This window comes from Trichechus manatus, unplaced genomic scaffold (assembly GCF_000243295.1).
Source record: "Trichechus manatus latirostris isolate Lorelei unplaced genomic scaffold, TriManLat1.0 scaffold00165, whole genome shotgun sequence".
Classification (NCBI taxonomy): domain Eukaryota; kingdom Metazoa; phylum Chordata; class Mammalia; order Sirenia; family Trichechidae; genus Trichechus; species Trichechus manatus.
The window spans coordinates 5,467,900-5,489,700 of record NW_004444101.1 but is presented as its reverse complement, the minus strand read 5'-3'; the positions used below and the strand labels follow the sequence as shown (position 1 = coordinate 5,489,700).

At 60.2% G+C, this 21,801-nt stretch overlaps 2 protein-coding genes across 3 annotated transcripts in view; one reads left to right on the top strand and one right to left on the bottom strand.

Annotated features, from left to right (window-relative positions):
* The first annotated feature begins 2,617 nt into the window (after positions 1 to 2,617).
* Positions 2,618 to 7,213, top strand: DTYMK (deoxythymidylate kinase). 2 transcript variants are annotated; one of them, XM_023740843.1, is made up of 5 exons: positions 2,618 to 2,747; positions 3,830 to 3,938; positions 4,644 to 4,734; positions 5,929 to 6,126; positions 6,978 to 7,213. In XM_023740843.1, exons 1-5 carry the CDS (start codon positions 2,618 to 2,620, stop codon positions 7,116 to 7,118), a joined length of 669 nt encoding a protein of 222 aa, XP_023596611.1. In that variant the 3' UTR covers positions 7,119 to 7,213. The 2 variants fall into 2 exon arrangements, with proteins under 2 accessions (XP_023596611.1, XP_023596612.1); XM_023740844.1 differs by having other exon boundaries at positions 6,961 to 7,186.
* A 3,795-nt stretch (positions 7,214 to 11,008) lies between these two features.
* ATG4B (autophagy related 4B cysteine peptidase) overlaps positions 11,009 to 21,801 on the bottom strand; it is a 21,272-nt gene continuing 10,479 nt past the window's right edge. Inside the window, exons 2-13 of the mRNA XM_004386518.2 lie at positions 20,992 to 21,093; positions 20,420 to 20,491; positions 19,782 to 19,880; positions 19,346 to 19,447; positions 18,743 to 18,815; positions 17,677 to 17,756; positions 14,473 to 14,666; positions 13,725 to 13,803; positions 13,298 to 13,443; positions 12,459 to 12,515; positions 12,101 to 12,194; positions 11,009 to 11,391 (exon numbers count right to left, since the gene is read on the bottom strand). Of these exons, the coding sequence (XP_004386575.2) occupies positions 11,318 to 11,391; positions 12,101 to 12,194; positions 12,459 to 12,515; positions 13,298 to 13,443; positions 13,725 to 13,803; positions 14,473 to 14,666; positions 17,677 to 17,756; positions 18,743 to 18,815; positions 19,346 to 19,447; positions 19,782 to 19,880; positions 20,420 to 20,491; positions 20,992 to 21,093 (1,172 nt within the window). The 3' untranslated portion in view covers positions 11,009 to 11,317. The remainder of the gene's footprint in view (positions 11,392 to 12,100; positions 12,195 to 12,458; positions 12,516 to 13,297; positions 13,444 to 13,724; positions 13,804 to 14,472; positions 14,667 to 17,676; positions 17,757 to 18,742; positions 18,816 to 19,345; positions 19,448 to 19,781; positions 19,881 to 20,419; positions 20,492 to 20,991; positions 21,094 to 21,801) is intronic.

The following is a 21,801-nucleotide window of genomic DNA, read 5'->3' as shown; positions in this document are numbered from 1 at the left end:
AGGAAGCTGGTGATAGGGAACCCAAGGTTGAGTAAGGATATTGTTGATGTGTTGTGAGATTGTTAACCATTGTCATAGGGCGACATTTGTAGTAACTGTTAAATGTGAAACTATTTTGTTCTGTAAGCGTTCATCTTAAGTGAGAATAACAGCACAATTCGAAGAGCGTAATCAATGTCACTGAACTGTGCATGTAGACATCTTTGAAATGGTGTATCTTTGGCTATGTGTATTTTCACCAAAAAAAAAAAAAGGTTGAGAAGTTAGAGGGTTTATATGTTGTGGGGTTGTTAACCAGTGTCATAAAACAACATGGGTACTTCTGCTGCATGAGAAACTATTTGTTCTGTAAGCCTTCACCTGAAGTACAATAAAAATAAATTAATTAATTAATTAAATTTTAAAAAAAAAGAAAGAAGAGCCAAGAGCGACCACATCCTTTGGACTCGGGGTCCCCATGCTGAGAACCTTAGACCCAGGATGCAGAGAATGAGCTGTAACACAGGAGACAGCATGATATGGCAAGAAACAGCCAACAGATAAATGGCAGAACCAGAAGGCCAGCGCGAGAAGGCACAGAGGGCTTCCGGGTGACTCCCGTTGGCGTGCCGACCCACAGAGAGAAGAGAGCCTTCGGGCAGGAGGCTTCCTGGTGGAGTCCAGTGCCTCTGGGCACTTGGTGGAGCTAAAGGGCTTTGTAACACTTGCCAGAGCAGGACAGAGGCCAGGACTGAGCAGGGCTGGGGGCTGAGGGAGAAGGCCTATCTTGAGGGGGCCAAGAGGAGCCTGTCCTCGGGGGTGGTGGTGGGGGTGGTGGTGCGGGGCAGAGAGGAGGCCTGCATAGCCAAGAGGAGCTGAAGAAAGGAGACTTGGTCTACACACTTCCTAATCCCAAGCTGTAACCTGTTTCTTCACTAATAAACCCTGTAATCATTGAATATTGTCTGTTAGTTCTATGTGACCATTGCAACGAACTATCGAACCTAGCAGAGAAGTAGAGGGACGTGAGAGGGACAGTTGGCGTCAGAATTAGTAAAAAGGTTGGAGAGAGGAGATATGTCTGACCTCGGCACAGGGATCAGCCTTGGGCTGATGTTGATGGTGATCCGCTCGTCCCCCTTGTGAAGTTAGACGAGGTCAGGCGACGCCCCAGCACCATTTTCTGCACACAGACGCAAACGAAGGTGGCCATGTGAAGGCGAAGGCAGAGACTGGAGTGATGCAGCCACGAGCCAAGGAACACCTGGGGCCACCAGAAGCTGAAGAGACAAGGAAGGGTTCCTCCCCTACAGCCTGCAGAGAGAGTATGGCCCTGCTGACACCTTCATTTTGGCCTCCAGAACCGTGAGAGAAGAAACTGCGGTTGTTTTAAGCCACCCACTCTGTGGTTACGTTACTACAGCAGCCACCGATATACTCTGTAACAGCCCACAGCGAAAAAAGGATGGTTCCCTATGTTCTCCAAGCACAGCTTTTGTATGAGGCACTGGAGACAGCCCTCTCCCCCGATGTTTTCATAATAAAAGTATTAAATATTCCACATTTTCATAATAAAAACAAAGCAAGTATTGTTTTTGGACAGAGATTCCCAGGATTTTGTGAAATTACCCATTCTCTTTCCTTGTGATAACTTGCAATACACCATCTTTTGAGATGAACCGTCAGTCTTGTAGTTCTGCGCTTTAGGAACAATACTGCCAACCTATTAACCGTATTCTTTTCCTAGAACTGTCACGTGACCAGCGTCCAGACAGACCCTACCCCCGCCCTGCTCTGTAAAACAGTTTTCAGACAGTGTCAGAGGACTGCCCAGGTACGCTTCGGAAAAGCGGCCTGGTCATCCCCAGGCACACCTTGGTGAAGCCACCGTAGTAGACTCTTCGCTTCACGAGAACAAGGGTCTCAGTGTCGCTCCTGGCAAAGCCTGGCACGAAGTAAGGAGCTCCAATCTCTTAGCGAGATGAACTACATAATACCTAGCGCAGTCCACTGCGATTTCCCCGACATCAATCTCCACTCCAGAGGCGCTCCGTCGGACTCGTCCTCTCGGCCCGCGAGCACTGGGGGGTCAGAGGCCCGGCGCCACCTCCACCTTGGGCGCTTCCCGCGTGTCCACCGCATACTCGTGCAGCTCGGGGCCAGGCCTCGGCGGCAGGAATTCGGGGCGCCCCCGGCTCGGAGCCCCTTCCTGCCTCCAAGGGCCGGCCAGCCTGCAGCCTGGCGCCGGCCGCCTCGCTGACTCCCTCGCCGAGGGCTGCGTCCGCACTCCACCCGCCTCTCCGCTCAGTCCCCGCACGCCATCCACGCCTGGCCCCTAGTCCCCGCCGTCCACCCGCGAGGCCCGGCCCCTCAGCTGTCTGCCGACGGAGGCTCGCGAGGGTCATGACGTACCCACCCACCCCCGGCCGCCAACCAATGCGTTCAACGACGGCAAATCCTCGCCAGCGCTGGCTAACGCGAGCCAATCCCTGCCCATGCCTCTGACGCGAGCCAATCCCTGCCCACGCCTCTGGCGCGAGCTAATACCAGCCCGCGTCGCAGACGTCCGCCAATGGGGCCTCCGCGCGGCCGTGACGTTTGAGCCGTGGCGCGCAGCGCGCGGTGGCGGGAAGGTGCGATGGCGGGTCGGCGTGGGGCGCTGATCGTCTTGGAGGGCGTGGACCGCGCCGGCAAGAGCACGCAGAGCCGCAAGCTGGTCGCCGCGCTGTGCGCCGACGGTTACCGCGCCGAGCTGCTCCGCTTCCCGGGTAGATGTTGTCATGAACCCTCGTCCTTCCCGAATGGCGGCCGGGAAGGAGCCTCCTGCTCCCGGTGGGGCCGGGACAGCCCACGGGGGCAGACGAGGGGTCGCAGGGCGGGCGGGGCCGGCCGCGTCCTGTAGGGCCCGCGGCCTGCCGCGAGCACCGGTGGCCGCGCTTCCCTGCGTTTCTGCGTAGAGCGATTATGTTGTGGAGCTGTGCACGCAGATTGATGCTGACTACTTTTCCCGAGACAGCGGAATTTGCGATCCAGTGTAAAGTTGGGAAGTTTCATCTAAAATCATCCGAGAGATGGAAAAATGCAGGCCAGTCGTGCCAGTATTCTTCAGTGCTTCATCTGCCCGTGGAAAGGCGGTCACTGCGGCCGAGGTTGCTGTCTGTACTGTGTTGTTGTAAACTGTTACTCATAATGGTCGCAGCCCCCCACCACTCTCTTTGGCGCATCTCTCCTTTTATTTTTTAACTTCTGTGAGGCTTTTCAAAGCATAGAGATTGATAAATTTGGACTTAGGTATACAACCGTTAAGCCGTTTCTACGATCAAGATAATGAAAATTTTACGAATCCCCAGAACTTTTCTCATGCCTTTATGTAATCCATGTTTCTCACTTTTTTGGATGGACCTTTGACCTCCGGGGGGTTTTATGGCAAAGTTTTTATTTTTAGAGTAAAATACTGACCTTGAAAGTGTTTATGAAAATAAAATCAGTACTCAGATAATCGAGTGTTACCAGAAAAAGTTAGGGAGATGGCAACAGCGCTTCTGTGAATGCTTATTGGTTCTGTCTTCAGCCAGCCAGCCCACAAATCTTACGAATTCTCTCTTTGAAGTCACTACTTTTTAACTGGACTCCCGTTTCCTAAAGCACTTCCTGTCTGACGTTTCTGCACACAGCTCACTTTTTCCCAGAAAAACTCCTCTGGCATCAGGGAAAGGTCCTTACTCAGTTAGAGATGTAGGAAAGTAGACCTCAAAGCTGACTTGAATCCGGATGGAAAGTTTAGCCCAAACGACCTTCTAATGTAGATGGAGTTTGACCTCATTTTATTTGTTTTTCTCTTTTTTTATAGAAAGATCAACTGAAATTGGCAAACTTCTCAGTTCCTACTTGGAGAAGAAAACCGAAGTGGAGGACCACTCTGTGCATCTGCTCTTCTCTGCAAACCGCTGGGAACAAGTGTAAACACACTGCCCCTGGGTCCCCCCATCCTTCCTCCTCCCCAGTGCTCAGGGACGGTCCTGGAATTTGTGGGTCCCTGGTCAGATTTGCAGAGTAGGACTGGACTTTGCTTTGCTCTCTTTTGCTTAAGTATTGTTTCCTGCTAGTACCAAACCCCACTGTCTGTGTACTTTCTTCCTGGGACCGTGGCGGCCTTGGGGATGGGTGTCCTCAGTGTGAGTCACTCCAGGCTGCAGGCTTATGGGCCTCGCCACACTGTCTCCTGGCTCTGCTCACCCCCTTCTCCTGCCCTGGTCTCCTCATCCTTCAGCCCAGGCATGGGCCTTACCAAACTGTCTCCTGGCTCTCCCCCCCCCCTCTTCTGCCATTCTAGGGTCAGTGCAGGACCTCTGCCCCATCCCCAGCAGCTGGGAGGTGTCATGGGCCCCTCCGCCAGCTTCTTGGGCGCCTGTCTTCATCAGCCAGCTTGTGGGTCTGTACAGTGTCGTCATCTGTTTCACGTGGGGCTTTGCCGGGAGTGCCCTGCAGCATCTTCTGACGAGGCAGTTGGCACTTTGGGGGACTTTTAAAGGGCTCATTCTTGATTACAAAGAAAGAGGCTACATGTGCCTGCCCCATAGTTCTCTCCTTGTGTCCTGTGGAGGTCGATTAAGCATGCTGCATGGGGTGGGAGCCGTGACCACGACCGACTCGTTGCTTTTCAGGCCTTTAATTAGAGACAAGCTGGACCAAGGCGTCACCCTCGTTGTGGACCGGTACGCTTTTTCTGGTGTCGCCTTTACAGCGGCCAAAGAGGTGAGAGGAGCGGCCTGCGGTTTCTCAGCCACACATCCCCCTCCAGGGCACCTAAGACCCCTTCCACCGGGATCCCCCAGGCAGCATCTGTTCACGTCACTGCCATAGGAGCCTCCAGTTCTCTGCTGGATCTGTTTAGTCCTTACCTGTTGGCAGGAAGTGCTCACTCGTAGCTACAAGTGCTCTCCAGACATGACCGCACTGGACTCAGTGACCGCCCTTGGGTCTGCTGCCCGAGGATGGCCCACCAGCAGCGTTTGCACCCAGCCCTCACTCCCAGCCCAGAGGCTGGGCATTGGGATGCTCAAGGCTTGTTTTCCTGACTCCCTGTCCCCAGCTGTCATGTTATAGGGAGGGTGGCAGGACCAAGCGTGGCCCCTCTGTCCACTTTTATCAGAAAATGCAAAGCTTACACTAGAATCCAATTACAGCCCATACGGTGAAGGGCTTCTAATTCTCTTCTGAAGTCTGTGTTCCCCACTTTTATTCCCCCGTATTTAAATTCTCTTATTTTCCGATTCCTGGTACTTTGAGGGGTGTTGGGCTCTCCTGCCGAGAGGCACCTGATACCAGCTATCTCATTTCTGTGTCACCCCATCAGTGGTGGCTGCCCGGCCTAGATGTTCACTAAGGCACGGTGATGCTCCCAATTCCGTCCTGCCCTCATCGGGTTGTAGCTGGAATCCTCCTTTGAGAGGCACCCTCCGTGGTTATCCAGTAGCTCAGAGTCTGTCTGTAACCAGGAGGACGGGACATGTGGCTGAGCAACCACAGGCTGGTTCTCACATCCTGAGGGCTGTTGGCCTCTGCCCCTTTGGGACAGCAGACAGACCCGCGTCAGAAAGGCCAGCACCTGGGGTGGCCACGTGGGTGGGGGGCCTCCACTGGGCCTCAGGGTCTGTGGCTCGGACACTGGGCCTGGAGGAGGGTCCGTGGCCACCTCTGTGTCTACCTGAGGATCAGGGCATGTGGCAGACGAGGGCCTGGGCTGTGGCTCTGTCCACTTTTTTCCCTGAATCACCGCATGTACTCAAAAGTTGAGAGCAGACATTTCGGATTTCCGTTCAAACCATAGAGAAGCGCCCGGCCGCATAAGCGCTCTCACAATCACTACTGGCTCCTCCTCGTTTTGTGACTTTTAACGCAAACCCCGCCCCCACGCTGCTTTCCTCTGACTGTCGGCTCCGCCCACAGAACGTCTCCCTAGACTGGTGCAAGCAGCCGGACGTGGGCCTCCCCAGGCCCGACCTGGTCCTGTTCCTGCAGCTGCAGCTGGCAGACGCCGCCCGGCGCGGTGGGTTTGGCCGGGAGCGCTACGAAGATGGAGCCTTCCAGGAGCGGGCTCTGCACTGCTTCCAGCAGCTCATGCAGGACCCGAGCCTGGACTGGAAGGTGAGGCGCCTGTCTGAGCAGGCGGTGGCAGCATCGCATCCTCGGACCCCTCTCCAAGGTGGCCGTCCCTGCCCTGCCAGCGCTCCGGCACCACCGCGGGGTGTGTCCCCCCGCCCAGGACTGCTGGGTGGCAGGCACACGTTTGAAGTTTGCCCCATCAGTGACCCCCTTTTCCCCGAGGGGGCTCGTGTTTAGCCCACAGGCCAGCCGTGACCACTTTGGCTGGGTGTCCTGGGCAGCACAGGTCATAAATCACCCCCCTTTCTCCATAGTCACGTCTTGTGAAACAGCCACCACCTTCTGAGTGCAGTGGGGCTCCCTGGGGAGCTTTTCCGGAACTCGCCACCCTGGGGGCTGCCTGGCAGGACCTCAGGCCTTGCCCAAGCAAGTGCTGTGCCCAGTGAGGCTGCAGGCCTGCAGGGTGCTCACTCTAGAGCCTGTCTCCCCACCAGTGCAGTGTCTGTGGCCTGAGAGCCAAAGGTCCAGACCTGGGCTTGCCCAGTCCCGCTAGGCAGTGTCCGTGGGAGCCCCACACCCGTTTGTGTTGGCCCCGAGGCACAGTGGGAGCACGCAGTGTTGGGGTGTGGACCCGGCAGCTCGCCGCACTGTACATCAACGGGAGGGGTCACTGAGCTCTCGTGTGGGTTCATGGCCGGGGTCATACTGGGGTGCATCATGCTCCTAGAGGTCTGGCGGGAGTCACACGGGGGGGTGACGTGCACCTGGGGGCCCTGCGGGGGTCACGCTGGGGGGCGTTGTGCACCTAGAGGCCCTGCGGGGGTCACACTGGGATGCACAAAGCGCCAACACCCTCTGCGTGCGTCATGGGCACAGACGGTCGACGCCTCCAGGAGCGTGGAGGACGTGCACAAGGAGATCCGCGCCTTGTCCAAGGATGCCATCCAGGCCGCCATGCAGATGCCGTTGGGCCAGCTGTGGATGTAGGCGACCGGGCCCCGCTGTTCTGCCAGGACGCCAGCATTTGCCCATGAGTGTGTGCAGGCAGAGGGGACACGTGGGCAACATCTCATGAGCTGGGTAATGTAGCTGAGGGGCTTGGAGGACCAGGGTGTCTCCTCCCTGCCACAGGATGAGAGCATGGGTGTGGCTGGGGCATCTGTCCTTCAGTGCTCCCCCCCATTTCCTCTGTCCCCTCTTTCCTGAGGATATTAATAAACTTTTTATTGGCGTTCAACAATACCTACATGGGGGCATTTCACTGTGGTTGTGGGCAGCGGTGCTCAGCTGGCACTGATGGATCTGTCCCAGTCATCGTGTCCCCTGGATCCCAACCTGGGCCAAGCAGGCAAGGAGGAAGGTGGCTCCCTGCCTGTCCTGATCCTGTGACTCTGCCCTGGGTTTGGCGCGTCCCATCTGCACCCCGGGCACCATGTCGTAACTGTCTGTTATTCTCCTTACAGCCCTGAGTGCTAGGAGTGGCGCTGCTCATTCCCCGTTAAATTGCCCTCAGGGGACAACACGGTCACTTCCAGCAGACCCTCCGACGGAGGTTTCCGGGCAGGGTGGAGTGCGGGTCAGAGGGAGGCCAGGCTTCAGTGCCCTGCCCTCTGTGGCCAGGGCTGGGAATCCAGGCCGAGCGTGATGATTCACCTCTGGGGTCAGCCTGAGCTGCAGCTGTGCACGACCCCGTTCTGACTGTGGCGGGGCCTCAGCGTGGCCATGCAACGCACAGGCAGAGGTGGGCCCTCGGCCCTCAGGCTGCACCTTGCGGAGAGGAAACCACCTGGGGCCGCCTCCTGTGAAGACGGCCGGGGCTGCACAGTGGCCGCCTTGCTCATGGCCAAGGGAGGTGTCAGCATAGGGTGGCTTTGATGTCCCTCTGCAGGGCCAGGTGACTGCCCAACACCCCACCCTGCAGCCGCCCCAGCCCTCCCCTGGTGCAGGCCCCTGGATGAGCTGTCCCAGCATCGCCCCTGCGGGCAGTGACAGGCAGCAACGCCCTGTCCGTCTGCCCGTCTCGCCGCCTGTGTGTGTGGTTTGCGGAGCGTGTTTCTGTAATAGTCTGCCGCTGTGTCCTGTTCCTGTTCACTGTCACTTCAGCCACGATCTTGTGCCTCCCGGGGGAAGCCCTGGTTCCTGGGGACGCCGTTCACCCATGAGCACCATGGGTGCCAGTGACAGCTAGGGCACTCGCGTCATTCTGCCGGTGGACGTGACAGGTTCTGGACAGAAGAGGGGCCTGGAGTGCGGCCGAGGCTTCTGGAAGGATCCTACAGATGGAGGGGACCCAGGGGCCCTGTGGGCCATAGTGGAGGATGTGGCTAGCAGACGGTGCCAGGCTGGTGCTCGGAGGTGGTGGAGGGCCATGCTGGGAGCTGGCCCAGGAAGGGTCACCTGACTGCCCTGATCGAGGCCAGGATGCAGAGCAGCTTCCCTGGGGTCAGGACTTTAGCCAGGGAAGATGGCTTCGGGAGGGGCAACGCTGAGGTCTGTGAGCTGGGGAAGGGCCACCCAGAGGTGGGTGTGAAGCGGTGCCCTAGCAGCCACAGGCGGCCCCTTTTCACACCCTGGGCAGTGGAGAGGTAAAGGTAAATACAGCTGATGGGGCACAGGACAGCCTTGGCTGAGACCACGCCCCCCCGTCCCTGGGGGCCACACCCAGGGTACCACCCGCTAGAAGGCCCCACCCCACACAGCCCCCCCTGGCCCCTTCTTTGTCCCCTGAGGTGTGGTGCCCTCACGCTGGTCCTGTGACTGTCCCTCCCACAGTAAAAGGACTCTGCAATGTGGCTTCTCCGAGCGGCCGACACCATCAGAGTCCTCGTAGAGGGAGATCGGAGGGTAGAAGGGGAGGTGAGGAGGGACGGAGGAAGGGGCTGTGGGCAGGACGTGGCAGGCTCGGGAGGCCGGAAAGGGGGGACTCCCCCGAGCCTCCGGATGGAAGCAGCCCGTCAGCATCGACTGCAGATGCCTGGCCTCAGAGCCGTGAGAACAGGTGGGCAAGGTGTGAGCCATGCCATCAGTGGTCACGTTCCAGTGGCCACAGGAGAGGCCTGCAGGCCTGCTCCTGAGGCGGTTACCAGCAGTGGCTCTGACCCCTCTCCTGTCATCTCACGTCACTCCAAGTCCACTTACACTCGGTGGGGACGGGGGGACACGGGCATCCCTGCAACCTGGTCACCGAGTGAACAAGGACTCCTGTCTGTCTCCAGGGCTCCAGGGAGCTAAGCCATACTCCCACACCAGGGGGAGGGAAAGGGGCATGCCAATGTGCCCGTGGGGGGAGGGGCACACCAAGGCACCCACTTGGCCTCTGCAGGGATGTGGTGCTCTCACATGGAGCACCGAGCACCTGAACGCCTGGACTGGTTTGCCCTTGAAGTCCAGCAAGGCGGACGCTGCAAGCTGGGCCTGCCTTAGAGAATCGCACCACCAGGAGCGCCTGAGGACCTGGTCACAGGCTTGCAGAGATCTGTGCAGGGCGACCCACCCAGCCTGGGGGCCGTTCTGCTGCTGTGTGTCCGTCCACACGTGCACGCACGCCGGCGCACGCACGCCAGCCACCCAGCTCTTTCCTGAGAACCTTTCACACGACATCACAAGCTTGTAAAACATCCAATCTAATTTTTTATCTAGAAATCACATCAGACTATACGGTATTTGAAAAAAAACGGAAGACACAGAAACTTTTCTACTGAAACTTATTTGCCGTTAACAATTGCAAACTATACTAAGAATGGACAACGCTCTCCTTGGTAAGCCTTTTCATTAAAAAAACAAAAATCCCCAAACACAGATGACTCGGCTCCTCTTGCTGTCAGGGGCCCCCACCCCCGGCTCCCCTCGCTGTCGGGGGCCCCCCACCCCCGGCTCCCATCGCTGTCGGGGGCCCCCCACCCCTGGCTCCCATCGCTGTCAGGGTCGTGGCGCCTCATCCCAATACAGAAGTATGCAGAGCAGTGGAGGAACGGAAGTCGTCCCGGCCTCCCTCCTTCCCCACGCAGCCATGTGTCAGCGACCAAGGGTGAGGAAGGGGGGGCGGACTCGGTGCCTCTGCATCCTCAAAAGGGGGCTCCCCGCCCCCCACGCACACAAACCCTCGGGAGCAGCAGCAGCGGCAGATCCCATGGGACGTAGGGGGCTGGCTCTGCAGGAACAAGGGCTGTAAACAGGGCTCCTCTGGGAAGGAGCGCCCACCTGCGCAGCTCTCCGGGAGCACAGGCCCCCCCCCCCCCGCATCACACTCCCTGGGGGGACAGGCGCAGGGGCGGGGTGGGGCTGTGGAGCGGGTCAGCGCTGAGCCAGTCCTGAGCGGAGGCAGCAGGTGCCTCCGTCTGTCAGTCAGACTCACACCCTAAAGCTGGAGCAGTTTTAACCCTTGGCCCCAAACCACCTGAGCCTGCAGTGACCTGGGAAGTGATTCCAAGGGCAAGGAGCGGCTGCCAGTGGGGCCGGGTGTCTTGCTGGCCCCTCATGTCACAGAGCGGCAGCCCCCTCCTGCCTGCTCCCCGCACCATCCAGGAGCAGCTCCTTGCCTGCGGCCCTGGAGCACCCGGCCCACCAGCTGCCCTGCCACCAGACTCCTCCACGCTTGGTCCCAGGTATGAGACACATGTCTATACTTCCAGGTTTGCCTCCACGCCCCCCACTTGCTACTTTCTCCCCAAAGCAAGGAGAAACCTCGCTGATACCTTCCGCCTCGCTGAGGTAGCCCTTAGTGACCGCGCCAGGGCCGGTTGGAGCAGCTTCGATGGGCGGGCCACCCATGCCTACCTGCAGGTCTGGGACGCTGGCTTGGGACATGCCCAACACAAATCCGTGTCTGTGTGGACTAACTTCAAACAGGACTTTAATTCCAGAATGAGCCACAGAACGAATCGCCAGGAGGAAGCGGAAGAAAGCCGGTGCAAGAATGCCGGGCTGGCAGTGTCGGGAGGAAAAGCTTCCAGAAACGTGAAGATCTGCTCTGCCCCTGCTGGGCTGCAGAAGGCTGTCAACGGCTCCTCGTGCAGCCTCCACCCGGAAGCGTCGGGCTGGCCTTCGAGGGTTCTGGCTGAGCAGTCCTGACTCTGAGCTCCGAGGCCCCAGCCACACAGTACCAGCCGCGCAGCGTGGGCACCCCTGGGCCATGGCCCGGCTCACGCCGTCAGCAGGCAGGTAGGCTGGGATGGATGAAATGTGGCTGCTAGGCGTCTGAGGACCAGCAGAGACTGTGCCCGACCCTGGGTCCTCAAAGTGACAAGATTTCAAAGTCTTCATCTTCTGAGTCAAAGAACCTTTCCAGTCGCTCGACATCAGAAGAATCTGGAAGAGACAAGACAACAGCTCAGCAAGCGGCTCTCCTGCGGGCACTGCTCACGGGGCTGCCGGCCATCAGACTGGTCAGCTCTGCTGCCTCCGGCTGGTTTGACCTGCAGCGCAGCATGCTGGGAGGTGCTGACGGCCTGGCCCCTGGCTGGAGCCCGGACAGGCTCGAGGGGCACTGGGTGGTGGACAGACAGGGAGATAAAGCAGAAGCCTTCTGTATGAAGAAAGACGAGACAACTGGACGTGGCAAGAAACAGGCAGTGTGGCGTGCGACGCCAGGCACCGGGCAGCATCCCCCGCCTCCTCACTGCTCTGTACGTCATGAGAAAGCTCACACAGTGCCGAGCCGTCCACCCGCCCACCACGTCCGCACTCACGACCCTGCCCTGCTCCTTCCCGGCGGGGCGGCAAGCACAGAGCTCACCCCATCCACGTGGCAGCGGGCCATGCAAGCCACTGTGCACACAGAGGATGCTCCGCCCACAGGACCGCCAGGCACCCCCAGCTCCACGGGGCCAGTAAAGAACGGACGCACAGCAGGGCTCGGAGTCTGACCCCACGTGAACCCACCCCGGGTGGCTCCTCCACGGCTCACGTAAACTGTAAAGGAGAGAAGGGGCACACGACCCAGGAGGCACAGCCCCCCAGGACGTGGAAAACGCAGAGAATACTGCGTGGAGACCCGGCCTGCCATGGCGGCACTCACCGAGGGAGAGGTTCAGGACATCGGGGCAGGCCAGGTGCGAGGGCTGCTGCTCCACCAGCTCGAACATGGGCAGGGCACCCGAGACCAGTGACAGCTGTGGAGAGAGACAGCCATCGGAGCGGCGCTGTCCCCCCAGGGTCTCAGAACCCCCGGGGCCACACTGCCCGCAGGCAAGGAGAGAGAGAGCGACCAGTGGGAGCTGGGGGGAAGGCGCTCACACCAGACCTCCTAGGGCCCAGCCACCACCACCTCAGTGCCTCCACGGGACAATGACCGGACCCCCCTCGGTGCCCCCGTAGGATGGTCACCAGACTAGGCCGCCTTAGCCTCCCCGCCGCCTGCAGAGACGGCCACCAACCTTTCTGACTTGCTGGCACCAGTCGTTAAAGTCCTCCTCCGTCTTACAGAAAAATCCCTGAAGGCAAACAGAATCATAAGGAAGTAGGAAGGGGTATGAGCACAGACCAAGCTCACCCAGGGAGCGCCTCTGTGAGGCGACACCGCCGGGTACCCCAGCACTGCCCCCTCAGGACCACAGACCTCGGCAGGCGTGTCCGAGGTGGACCCTGTGGCCAGCACACCTGGGCACTCCCACTTCTCCGGCCACAGGGGCGAGGCGCCTCCTCCCATCTCCCTGTCACCGCACCCCAGCGAGCCCCGAAGGCACAAGCAGCAGAGCCTCTCATGTCCCCTCCGGCTCCGGAGGCTGCGGGGTGCCGAGGCTCGGGTCCCCCAGCTCAGTGGCAAGGCTGCCTAGAGGTTCAGCAGCCCGTGGGTTGCCCCTCCTGATAGGCCAGCCCCCCAAGAAACTCGCCAGCTCGGGCGAGTGCGGCACTGCCAGGACTCAGCGGAGAACGAGTCACGGGGAGTCTGAGGCTTCCTTAGCGACTCCCTAGCGCCAGGGCATTGCCGCCCAATCGGCCTCCTCACCCGTCAATGGCATTTTGCGAGGCACAGGGCAGGGGGGCTGGCATGGGCTGTGCTGGGGGCACAGGCGAGGGCGGGGCGGGGCTGGAGCTGTGGGGGAGGGGGTGCGAGGGTGGGATGGGCGTGGGGGTGGGGCTGGCGCTGGGGGTGGGTGCAAGAACGGGATGGGCAGGGGGCTGGCGCTGCAGGGTGCGAGGGCGGCTGGGCGGGGCTGGTGCTGTGGGGTGCGAGGGTGGCAGGGTGGGGGGCTGGCGCGGGCGGCCGGCCTACCACAGCGATGGATGGGTCCAGCTCGGCGATGTTCATGCGACAGGGCGGGTGCTGGCAATGGAAGCTGTCATCGGGGATGCTGCAGCCACCTGTAAGCTCCACCGCGGGCTGCGTCGTGTGCGGGTCCAGGTAGATGAGCTCTTCGCCTGTAGACGATGGGCGTCAGGCCCACCCGTGAGACCCCAGTGGGCGGAGGGGGCGGAGGGGGGCGGAGGGGCTGGGTGGGCTGGGAGAGCACCCGCCAGGCCGGTGCAGCAGCCCGAGGAGGGAGCCTCCCAGGGAGCAGGCTCCTTGTCCACACCGCAGCACTGAGCAAAGCAGACTCCCCATGGGTGAGGGGCTCCATGAGGACCTCTGGGGACCCTCCCCACCTTGGTCTTGGCCAGCTCCAGCCCCACAGTGAGCCTTACACGCTGCCGCCACTCACCGACGTAGCCGATGAAGTAGTGGGCACTGTTGGGCTTCCCTCCGATCACACCCAGGGACTGGGGCATCCTGAAGCAGTGCTGCAGGGACAGGAGGGACACTGACAACCCTGCGCTCGGCCAGCGCAACAGGCCTGGTGGCGTGGAGGGCCCGTCCACCCCTTCCAGGGCCCCCTGAGCCCTGACTGGGGGATGTGGGAGGAGGACGACGAGAAGACAGGTTCATGGAGAGCTCAGGGCAGGGCAGAAAGACATGCAGGCCCAGGAACCTGAGTTTAGCTGGCTGCTGGGCAGCTTCCTGCAGCGTGGTCGGGGCAGGTGGGTGCCAGGGAGCCAGGAATGTGCAGCGAGGCCTGAGCAGGGAGGTCGGGAGGGGCCGAACATGACACCCAGGACTGAGGCTGGGAGGCCAATGGGGGACAGTCAGTGCGGGGAGACAAGACGGCAACAATTAAAGAATCTTAGAAGAAAAAAGCCGCCTTTCAGTTCCAAACACTCAGGACACACTCAGATGTGACACCTCGGTCTGAAATTCGCATCAGATAAAGGAGAGGGCAGAGGGGGCGGAGGGGGCGGAGGGGGCGGAGGGTTCAGGGTGCCAAGGTTGGAGCCCTGCAGACACCTGCTCCTCGGTGGGAGCCCTGGAAATGGGGACTGGCCACACGAAGCCGCGAGGCCAGGTCGCAACACACGAGAAGCCCACGAGGAGGGCGCCCCCGCCTGGCTGCCCACCCTGAGGATGGCACTCACCTTAAGCGTCTCCACGTAGGCCTCGTTGATGTCAGTGAGCCCGAGGCGCAGAGGGATGAGCAGCACCAGGGGCCTCCACAGTGACGGCCGGCCAGCGGCCTCGGCTCCAGTGGGGAGCCCGTTGCAGTGCTGGCTGGGGTCAGCAGGACACGCTGCAGCCCCTGCGCACACGGAACTGCTCCTGCACAGCCTTCCTGGGGGGAGAGGCGCCCACAGGTCAGAGAGGCTGATGTCCTCTCAGAAGGAACGAGCACACGTTCTCTAGCAGTACAAGACATGTGAGAGACCGAGTGTTTAAGTACAAGTAACGCTGGGAAACAGGAACAAGCGTGCAGTTTCCCAGGATCCTGCTACCCAGAGAGAAGAACCTCAATGTCTACGCGCATTCGGCTTTACGTTTTTATTGTGCGATAAGATACACACACAACAGTGCCAGGAAGCGTTCCTTTTCAAGAAGAGTAAGGAAACAAGGGCTCACCAGCCCAGCCAGAGACAGGCGCCAGGCCCCAGGCCCCCGCGGCCCCTCCTCAGCAAGGGGCTTCCAGGAACGCTTGGCTTCTCTTTTTCATTTCCAGACCACATACGTCCTCTATCTGAACGCCTGCACGGTACTTCGGTGACCGCATCACACGGTGGGTTAACAGTGCACTCGGTCGACGGGGATGCCAGCAGGTGCACCTCTGCGTCCTGGCACTGGGCCCAACACGACTGCCATGCCAGGGGCCCTGCCCAGCCTCCAGTTTCCATCAAGAATAACTCTTCAACTTTCCAACCACCTTTCGAAACCTGCAGCTCTCCCTTCCTGGCATCCCTGCAGGGTCCCATGTGGTCATGGACCAGGTACGATGGGCAGTATTTAGAGGTGGCCTCAGCCATCCAGGGGTGCTACAGCCCATTTCTGGAGCAACCTTTCGACGTGAGTCATACTTGCTGCCTCGGGACAGCCTGTTCCCTGCCGTCTGTGGGGATCTCCATGACCCTCTCCTCTCCCGAGAGCTCTCTCACGACCCGTGTCTGCTGTCAGCTCCGCGAGGTGACACGGACAACCACACACGGTGCCAGCCAGGCATTCACATCCATGGAACCACCACAACACGAGCAGGTTTGCCAATCACCTCTTCTCAGGAACTACTCTGAAAACGAGAGCAGAGCCAGGTTTCTCCTATCACATGACTTGGCAGTGCCGGAGACCCCTCAGGCTGAGTACAGACACAGACCGATGAACCCAGCACCCCAGGGCCGGCACCGCCTTGCAGACTACCTCAGAGGCAGCACTCCTGAGCACAATGCTCTGCTGGCACAGCCTCGGGAACGTGTTCTGAAGACAGAGCGGGGAGGAGAGAACGAGCAGTGCCTGGTAAGCGACAGCAAGCTGCAGACAGCCTCGAGAGGGATGGAAGCCCCAGCTGCGCGTTCATTACGACGCCATGTCCTTGCTTCCCCAAAGTCCTATGTTGACAACGTAACCCCCCACAGAATGTCCACAGGAAAGAGAAAAAGAAACTCTTGGGTCCCAGTCATCTGGCAGGGATGCCGACACATGCCACCTCACCCGACACAACAGGACAGCAGTCAGGTCCTCATGCAAGGACCATGCAGTGCGCCCCAGACGTCTGCAAGGTCACCTTAAACCACACGTTTGTGCCACACAGGATGACGACTTTAAAGGGCTCCTCCTCAGGTCAAGTGTACCCGAGGCCATGCTCACGCGCAGGGCTCACACAGCTAGGCTGAGGCAGATTTGGCCCCACCGCAGGCTTGGTGCGCCGGTGGGAACGTGGTTCAGCAGCGCTTGTGGGGCTGGCAGCACAGCAGACACCATCATGAACTCGGAGCCCTCGCCACAGAGGTCACCTGGTACTCAGAGCCAGTCGTCCCCAAGACTTCCAAGATTAACCTGGGAAAACTCTGGCATGCCTAGGCTCCAGGTTTCCCGTGGATCCTTCCAGAAAGGAGAACAGAGCAAGGCTTTTCTTCCATGTTGCGCCTTCCCTGAGATGGCACAGGTGAACAGCGGTTCCTGCGTTTCTGTGTGTCACTGATGTCATGGGGTCGCCATGAGCTGGAGCTGACTTGGTGGCAAGTAACAACAACATCCGTAAAGGACTTCAGCTGGATACCTGGCCAAAGGCAGCTGAACAGCATGCCTTGGACAATTCCCGGTAACAAAGATGCAAAAGGCCCACTTCCTCTGTTCCTTCCAAGACCTGGAGTTTCCTACAAGGTGTGAGAATGAGGGTTACCAGGCTCCTGCGGCTCAGCTCTCGGCCGTGCAGAACATGGCACCGTGTGTGAGAGGCTCACAGGGTCCACCCTGGCCCCTCCAGCTCAGCTCTCGGCCGTGCAGAACGTGGCACCGTGTGTGAGAGGCTCACAGGGTCCACCCTGGCCCCTCCGGCTCAGCTCCTGGCCGTGCAGAACGTGGCACCGTGTATGAGAGGCTCACAGGGTCCACCCTGGCCCCTCCGGCTCAGCTCCCGGCTGTGCAGAACATGGCACCGTGTCTGAGGGGCTGACAGGGTACACCCTGGCCCCTCCGGCTCAGCTCTTGGCCGTGCAAAACATGGCACTGTGTCTGAGAGGCTGCAGGGTCCAGCCTGGCCCCTCCAGCTCAGGTCCTGGCCATGCAGAACGTGGCACCGTGTCTGAGAGGCTCACAGTGTCCACCCCGGCCCCTCTGGCTCAGGTCCTGGCCGTGCAGAACGTGGCACCGTGTCTGAGAGGCTCACGGGGTCCACCCTGGCCCCTCCGGCTCAGCTCCTGGCCGTGCAGAACGTGGCACCGTGTCTGAGAGGCTCACAGTGTCCACCCTGGCTCCTCCGGCTCAGGTCCTGGCCATGCAGAACATGGCACCATGTCTGAGGGGCTCACACGGTCCAGCCTGGCCCCTATGGCTCGGCCCCCAGCCCATACAGAGCACGGCACTGCATCTGAGGGGCTTACAACGTCCAGCCTAGGCCCCTCCAGCTCGGCTCCCGGCCGAGCAGAACACAGCACCATGTCTGAGGGGCTCACACGTCTAGCCCCGGCCCATCCAGCTCAGCCCCCAGCCATGCAGAGCACGGCACTGCATCTGAGGGGCTCACACGTCCAGCCCCAGCCACCCTGGGACCCAGGCAAGGAAAAGCTGCAGCAGCTTTCCTCCTGAGTCATGCGGCCCACATTTTACACTTTCCTGTCAACTGGAAGCTGTACGTCACTTACTGATTTCCGCCATGACCACCGTATTGTCCATGGCTATGTGGACGGCCAGGGAGCTCCATGTGTCGAACACGGCAAGTTTCCTACGTGAAACGATAGACATGTGCTGATCAGCCGCCCACAGCCGACAGACCCTGGAGGGGATGGCACAGTCAGGCGGCCTCTGTGGGACGGGGCATCAGCCACGTGGGCAGATGAGAGTGAGGAGAAGCACAGCCTGTCCTACGGACACGCCCACAAGGTTGGGCCAGGACTCTGAAGCGCAGGCAGCAGTCAGGGGGCCCCACGGGGGTGCTGTGAGATGGCGTGCAGGCAGATGTGGGGCCAGCTACAGGGCGATGTGAGAGAGAAGGGGCCGGCCCGGAGGGGCAGGCTTGGGGGAGAAGGTGCAGTGTCAGAAACACCGAGTGGAGACGTGGGGGGACCCTGCGGGGAGACAAGGAGCAGGCCTCCTGGACGAGGCATGATGGGGGCCGGAGGCAGACTTGACAACACCCACCCTCAGCCAAGGGAAGACCGGGGTGCACGGGGCAGAGAGGGCCAAGGATGCAGTGAGAGGAGGCCCTGCGTTGGGGGGGCGAGTCCAGGAAGCAGTCACAGAGAGAGGATTGGCCCAGTGGCCTGACAGGCCAAGGGACCGAGGGGCTGCTGCAACCCGCGGGAGAGCCGTCTCAGGGGACTCGATCAGGAGCAGGGGGCTTGGGGCAGAGGTCCTCGCAGAGAGTCGGACACCATTAGAGCCCATGGGAATGAGGAGCAGAGGCGGGTATGGTGCAGAGGCAGTCACTTAGGGAGAGTGGGGGAGCGTGGGGGGATGGCTCAGTGGATAGCCGTGGACAGGACGAGGGGCTGAGGGACCTGGGGCAGACAGGACAAGCCCCACTCTGCGGGCGCAGCTGGATTCGGGCTGATTTTAGGAGCAAATGTGCTCTCGCTCCCAGACCACAGGCACTGCCCCGCGGGAGGAGGGGCTCCGGGCAGAGGCAGACGCTGCCCTCCGGCACTAGCCACCCTGTGGAGCGTGCCAGGTCACACCCTGCCCACCCCATGTGTGGGCAGCGGTACCTACTTGAGGACCTGGGCAACAGTGTTGGGGCCGTACCACTGGCCGATAGACTTGCCCTCGCCGACTCCCATTTGTGCTGTGGAGACAGAGATGGGTCAGTACCACCAGCTGGCTCTCTGGTGCCACTGCCCCCCAGTGCTGCCCGCCAGCCCCCAGCGCCCTGCCGCTGCCTCGTGGAGACAGAGGCGGGTCAGTGCCGCCTGCCTGGTCACCCAGCTCTCTGCAGGAGGGGATGGAGGGAATGAAGTACCCCGGAGTGGGGGCGCTCCGGTCTGCCAGCTCAGGCGGGTCATGTTTTTACTCTCCTCCGTAAACAAGAACAAGGACCTCACAAGTAGGGCCCGCTGAAAACAAGGGCAGTAGCTTCACCGGGCATTGCCTCAGGGTGAGGCCGCGGAGAACAGGCCTCGAGGCCGTCCAGGAAGCTGTGTGCAGACAGGGGGTGGGCCGAGACAGCCACAGGCAGGGCAGGCTGGGCACGAGTGGGCCCCAACCCCCCCCACCCCACAGTGGCTGCAGTCTGGGATGGTGTGCCACCCTCACCCCCTGCGCCTCACACCAGGGAGGCTCTGCCCCCAACCTCACAGGCATGCCCCAGCTGCCCACCTATCTGGTGGATGGAATAGTGGCTGTCCTTCCTGTCGATGAAGGCGTGGAGGACGCTGAAGTAGCTGTCGGGCTGCCTCCTGCGCCGCGCCCACCTCCAGTCTGCGGGACACACAGACGCTCTTACCCCAGGTACATTCACCGGACTCAGGTACAGGCGCTGCCCAGCCTCTCTGAGCCGTTCTAAGTGAGAAGCCAAATGCTCCAGGATGCCAGGTATACACAGGCCAACCTCATCCCAACAAATGCCCACAGAAAGCAGGCAGCGGGCTCAGTGTTTAAAGACAATTTCTGAAAAGTAAGCGTTTATCAGGATCCTTTAAAGTCGTGGTATTTTATAAGCAGTGAAAACCAGAAGACTGTTGTTCCAGAAAGCCTGAATGGTTTGCTGTGAACCGACCTTGCCGCACAGCGCCCAACCCAGCCCAGGGCTCACCTCGGCCCAGGTGCCGGCACAGCAGGGCCTGGGCAAAGATCATCTGTCCACAGCGCAGCATGCAGCCCCAGCCCGTGTCCGAGGTGGGGCCCGTTCCCCCTGTTGTGGCGACAAGAGACGCTTGAGGTCAGATGGCCTGCAGAGGCCACAATACCTGGTGGGACGCTAAAGTCCTAACGGGCTGTGGCCATCTACGCCGCACGCAGCACCACTGGCACCTGACAGGCCTGTGGTCTAGACCCGCCCCAGGGGCACAGGAAGTGCCTACAGCAGGGGCCAGTGCCATGCCGCCGTGCGGTTACAACAGAGGGGACGACCTCCACCTGCTGCCAGTGCGTCAAGGGACGTGGGGACATCACAGGGTGAAGGAGCAGAGGCTGTCATCCCGGCTCCCCGCCCCCAGGTTCAGGCTCAGCGGTGCGCGGGGACCTGCGGTTGGAAAGCACCTCCGGGGCAGAACCAGGAGCCCGGCTCAGATTCTGGCGGAGCCCCGGCTAGTTACGGCACCAGGGCTGCTGTGAGGGTCAGTGGGGCGCCAAGGGTCCGGCATGCTGGAGTCACACCTACAAACGGGGAGTGTGCCTCGTTCCTGAAACGCTTACGCTCTGTTACGTGCCGTAACAAAGCAGGGTCCTTACCGATGGCTGGGAAATTTTTTCTGTACGTAAACCAAAGTCTCGAGGCCACATCAGACAAGATCTCGTCCTTTTCTAGATGTTTTTTAAAAGAAGAAAAAAAAAAACACACACACAAATGCTTAAGCTGTAAGTCACACATTACAGGCAAGTCATTGTTGTGAGCTGCCACTGAGTTGAGCTCCAATTCATGTCCAACCCCACATGTAATGGGATTAGACTGTTGTGATCCACAGGGTTTTCACTGGCTGATTTTCAGAAGTAGATGGCTAGGCCTTTCTTCCTAGTCTCTATTAGTCTGAAAGCTCAGCTGAAACTTGTTCAGCATCAAGGCAACATGCAAGCCTCCACTGACAGACGGCTGGTGGCTGCACATGAGATGCCTTGGCCCGGTCTCCCCTACGGAAGGCGAGGACCCTACCCTGACCCACCACGGCCCCGTTACCCTGTGGAAGGCGGGGACTCCACCCTGACCCACCACGGCCCGTTACAGGAGAGTGGCAGGTGACAGTTCTCATCGCTGACACCTGCTGTGGACTGAGGAGTCAGGGCCGAGGCGCTAGCAGAGCTGATACCTGTGAAAACGCTGTATTTTCTGCCCAGTATCCAAACTGGCTCCGAGGTCTCAGGGAAATCTTCAAACTCGGCAAATCGGAGAGTGTCGTAGGTCAGAGTGGCTGGGGAAACCAAAGACACACGCCCATCAAATCTGTGTAATCTCCTGAGATAGCGAGGCGACAACTCACAAAGCTGCCACGCTGCAGGAGACACACAGAGACTCTGTGACAGCGGCCATCCTCTGTGTCCCCAGTGCATCCACATCGCCCACTACAGATGGAGCCAAGGCCAGTGCGGGGCCTGGGGGAGCCTCTGACCACTGAGGGCTGGGGGTGAGGGGCGCCCCCGCCCCCGAGCATGAGCGCCTGAGCCACGCAAAGAGAAAATAAAACCGAAACACCACCTAACTTAAGTACTCAGTCGTTTTAGACTTAGACGGTTTAATATCTGAAAGACAAAAATAAACGGAAGCTGCACGCTGGATCTTGCATGCCAAGTACGCTGGGAATAAGCAGAGCACAAGCCTCTGTAGACCTGGCAGTGGTTAGGGCACGTGAGCCATGCCTCACACTCGCAGCCCCAGCAGGGGACCAGGTACCTCCGGCCATGATCCTGGCAAGCCACAGGGGGCCAGGCTCCACCCGGCCACGATCCCAGTGGGCCGCAGGGGACCAGGCTCCACCCGGCCATGATCCCAGTGAGCCGCAGGGGACCAGGCTCCACCCGGCCACAATCCCAGTGGGCCGCAGGGGACCAGGCTCCACCCGGCCACGATCCCAGTGGGCCGCAAGGGGACCAGGCTCCACCCGGCCACGATCCCAGTGGGC